Here is a 4,215-nt window from a genome sequence, read left to right on the forward strand (position 1 = left end):
GGTGGTGGTAGCAGCGGCAGCAGCAGCGGCAGAGGCGGCGGCGGCGGCAGTGGCGGCGGTGGCGGTGGCGGCTGGGGGCGGGGGGGCCGCCGGCGCGCATCTGTTTGTGAGATCAATACTGAGGCCGCATCCAACCCCCTCGGGCCGAGATTTCCCCAGCCCAGGCCGCCCCCCCCCCCCCCCCCCCCCCCCCCCCCCCCCCCCCCCCCGCACCCGCCCCCCCCCCCCAGCCTCTTACGGCACCAGCTGAGGCACCCAAGAGGATTACCCCCTTTTGCCCTATCTCCCACCCACCCCAAAAAGAGAAGATCCCCTCCCCTGGCCCACCCCTTCCCCTCTTCCCTCCCCCTCCCCCCGAACTTTCCCTCTCGCATGCTTTTCCCCTGCACCACGGATCGCCTCTCGGATGCCGCTTGCCTGGAAGCTGCGTTAGGAGCGAGCGGCGGCGGTGGCGGCGGTGGCGGCGGCGGCAGCTCGGGAGTGCTATGACCGGCAAACTCGCCGAGAAGCTGCCGGTGACCATGAGCAGTTTGCTAAACCAACTGCCTGACAATCTGTACCCCGAGGAGATCCCCAGCGCGCTCAACCTCTTCTCTGGCAGCAGCGACTCGGTAGCCCATTATAATCAGATGGCTACAGGTAAGGGCGGCGGGGAGGCGGCGAGGCAGCGAGGAAGGAGAGGGGAAGAGAGGAAGAGGAGGAGGGAACGAGCTGGCGATCTATGGATGGATGGATGGATGGATGGATAGATGGGTGGATGGATGGATGGATGGATGGAGAGGTGGGGGGCGCGCTGGGAATTTTCCGGGGGGCGAGTTGCTTTTCCCACCCACTCCTCCCGCCCTCCCCGATCGGGAAGGCTCGGTTGGCGACGCCACGGTAGAGGCTTCGGTTCTCCCGGGTGGGGGCAGCCGCCGACCAGAGGGAGGTAGGTGCGAGCGGCTCTGGGGTTCTCCACTTAGGGGGCGCGATCGCCAGGCTGCGCGCAAGGCGTGGTGCTGTCGCCCCCTTTCCCGGGAGGAGCCCAGCGTCCCTTTCACCCGCGCTCTCCCCCCTTACTCCCTCAGCCTCCCACCCGGGATGGAGCCATGTGCGGCGTGGAGTCCCCGCGGTGGGAGAGGTACTGCGACGCTGCCTTTCCGGGGCGTTCAGCAAAGCCGTGGGGGTGTGGGGACGGCGGGGAGAGGGAGAGGGGTCCACCCGCGCGGGGGCCATCACGGGGGGCGATCCCCCAGCCACGGGGCTTGGGAAGAGCGGCCACTCCCGCCATGGAAACGCGGGCCGGTTTTCGGCCGCCCTCCACCCTCGCTAGCTGAGGCTGGGCTTTCCCCCCTGCATTAACAGCCGAAAGCTCCTCCAGGCCTGGCGAAGGCTGGGGCACGGGAAGGCGGCGGGAGAGCTCCCTTTGCGGGCAGAACCCCTCTACGTGCCGAGGACAAAGCGTCGGAGCGCTCCGGGTCGGCGACCCGGGCGTGGTGCGCACTGGGGGCTTCGTCGGGGCAGGAAAGGCGCGGCGTCCCGGCGCGGACAGGGCTAGGGGAAGAGGCCGAGTTCCGTGCGCTAGAGAGCGAGAGCCCGGAGCGCTCCGGGTCTCAAACTACCTGTAGCTGCAGCTACCTGCCCGCCCCACCTCGGAAACAACAACAATGCTTCTCGCGTGCGCGTGTGTGCGCGTGTGATACGTGAGTGTGTGCGCGGCGTGTGTGGTGTGTGTGTGCAGCCGCCACTCCACACCCCGATCCGTAGTATTTTGCTGTATCCAGGTTGCGCCCGGGAGCGCGGCACCGCCCGCTTTGCGCTCGGGCGCAGCTTTCCTCCTACCCCGCGCGCTCTTCGCTCCACCCGGCCGCACCCTCCACACCTGGGCGAGGACCTGGGCGCCCCGGCCCGGGAGCCGGCTCGGCTTCACTCACCCCTCCCCTCTCTTCCCCGCTCTCCGCAGAGAATGTGATGGACATCGGTCTGACCAACGAGAAGCCCAACCCGGAACTCTCTTATTCGGGCTCCTTCCAGCCAGCCCCCGGCAACAAGACCGTGACCTACTTGGGAAAGTTCGCCTTCGACTCCCCTTCCAACTGGTGTCAGGACAACATCATTAGCCTCATGAGCGCCGGCATCTTGGGGGTGCCCCCTGCCTCAGGGGCACTCAGCACTCAGACCTCCACGGCCAGCATGGTGCAGCCGCCGCAGGGCGACGTGGAGGCCATGTACCCGGCGCTGCCCCCCTATTCTAACTGCAGTGATCTCTACTCGGAGCCTGTGTCTTTCCACGACCCCCAAGGCAACCCCGGGCTCGCCTATTCCCCCCAGGATTACCAATCGGCCAAGCCGGCCTTGGACAGCAATCTCTTCCCCATGATTCCTGACTACAACCTATACCACCACCCCAACGACATGGGCTCCATTCCGGAGCACAAGCCCTTCCAGGGCATGGACCCCATCCGGGTCAACCCGCCCCCCATTACACCCCTGGAGACCATCAAGGCGTTCAAAGACAAGCAGATCCACCCGGGCTTTGGCAGCCTGCCCCAGCCGCCGCTCACGCTCAAGCCCATCCGGCCCCGCAAGTATCCCAACCGACCCAGCAAGACCCCGCTCCACGAGCGGCCCCACGCGTGCCCAGCGGAGGGCTGCGACCGCCGTTTCAGTCGCTCGGACGAGCTGACCCGGCACCTGCGCATCCACACGGGCCACAAGCCCTTCCAGTGCCGGATCTGCATGCGGAGCTTCAGTCGCAGCGACCACCTTACCACTCACATCCGCACGCATACGGGCGAGAAGCCCTTTGCCTGCGAGTTCTGCGGGCGCAAGTTTGCGCGCAGCGACGAGCGCAAGCGCCACGCCAAGATCCACCTCAAGCAAAAGGAGAAGAAGGCGGAGAAGGGGGGTGCGCCCTCTGCGTCCTCGGCGCCCCCAGTGTCCCTGGCCCCTGTGGTCACCACCTGCGCCTGAGGCTCGGGCCCCCAGATCCCCACTTTTCCCCTGCAGTGTCTCCCAGCTGCTCGCCTGAAAGCAGCGGGGAAAGCTAGCCACGGAGGCGCAGGGGCCGCGCCCTGGCCTCTCCATGGACGTAAGGTCCCTTGTTCCCCTTCGATGTCCCCCGTTTCCACCCTTTCACACCGGCCAACGGTCGGGGGCCAGGGCAGGAGGCGCCCTCCCTTCGCTGCCCCCCCTTAACCAAGGCGTGGGGGCGGAAAGGTGGCGTCTAGCCCGCTTTGTTCAGTGCGGATCGTCTTGATCCAGGGGCCGCTGGGCCGCGCCAAGGACCTGCGGGGGACTGAAGGCGGGGCCCGCCCAAGCCTCGCCCGACCCAAGCACCTCACGGTTCCCCCCACGTCTCCCTCGGTTCCCCCTCGAAGACCCGAGAGGGGGAGGGGGTAAGGAGCGCACCAAAGCGCAGAGCTTGCTGCCCGCCGCACGCACGCGCGCCTGCGTGCGGGGATGCGCCGCGCGAGTGTGCGTGCTCGCGTGAGTGTTATGTGTGTGGGAGTGTGGGTGTGCGCGCGCGCGCGCGCGTGTGTGTGTATGTGTGTGTGAGACTCTTGAGCTGAACTGGGCTGTGTCCACCCCAAACTCTTCCCTACATCGGGTCCCCAGGCCGCTGGGGGAATGTCCCAGGTTGGGGGCCTGCACGTGGCCGGAGGAGACGGTCTTCCATCTGCTCGGAAATCATGTTTCTTACAGAAATGCCTCAGATGCCGCCGTGGGGCTTCTACCGCCGTATAGGGGTGGCCCCTCAGCACCCCTCCTTTTCCGAGCGCTTCCCTCTCAGGCCTCAGGGCAGTTTGATCTGCGGGGAGAAGGAGCAGCCATCACTAAACCTGCCTTGTAACAGATCTATGTCCTCAAGCCCCACTTTCCAAAAGCTGTGTTGCTGAGTTCGCTCCTCTGCCCTTTTCCCCCCTCCTCTCCCTTCTCTCTAAAGCCTTCTCCCATTCTTTCAAAATCTTCTTCCAGAAAGGCAGGCCTCAACCAGCCACCTCATTTCACCATCTTTCTGTTTTCGCTCACTCATACCCATTTCTCCTTCTCCCCAGTGATGGGAAAGCAGGCTCATTTTTTCGTCCTTTGTCACTGCCCACACAACAGGTAGAATTCAAAGCTGTGTATATGGTGTGTGTGTGTGTGTGTGCATGTGTGTGTATATACACACGTACATACATACATACATATACATATATATATAACACACAACATGTACTCTCAGCAAAATAA

At 64.9% G+C, this 4,215-nt stretch overlaps 1 protein-coding gene across 2 annotated transcripts; it reads left to right on the top strand.

The window, feature by feature from the left end:
* Window positions 1-371: 371 nt before the first annotated feature.
* LOC111155506 (early growth response 3) lies at window positions 372-3,490 on the top strand. 2 transcript variants are annotated; one of them, XM_022515687.1, is made up of 2 exons: window positions 372-639; window positions 1,943-3,490. In XM_022515687.1, exons 1-2 carry the CDS (start codon window positions 486-488, stop codon window positions 2,950-2,952), a joined length of 1,164 nt encoding a protein of 387 aa, XP_022371395.1. In that variant the 5' UTR covers window positions 372-485; the 3' UTR covers window positions 2,953-3,490. The 2 variants fall into 2 exon arrangements, with proteins under 2 accessions (XP_022371395.1, XP_022371390.1); XM_022515682.1 differs by lacking the exon at window positions 372-639 and adding an exon at window positions 742-1,120.
* Window positions 3,491-4,215: the final 725 nt, after the last annotated feature.

Source organism: Enhydra lutris, unplaced genomic scaffold, assembly GCF_002288905.1.
Source record: "Enhydra lutris kenyoni isolate GAN:26980312 unplaced genomic scaffold, ASM228890v2 scaffoldscaffold3, whole genome shotgun sequence".
Classification (NCBI taxonomy): domain Eukaryota; kingdom Metazoa; phylum Chordata; class Mammalia; order Carnivora; family Mustelidae; genus Enhydra; species Enhydra lutris.

Coding starts and splice junctions, on each gene's coding strand:
- LOC111155506 (XM_022515682.1), top strand. CDS start 742: ATGGATAGATGGGTGGATGGATGGATGGATGGATGGAGAGGTGGGGGG. Junction 1,121..1,942: donor GAGTCCCCGCGGTGGGAGAG/GTACTGCGACGC, acceptor CGCTCTCCGCAG/AGAATGTGATGGACATCGGT.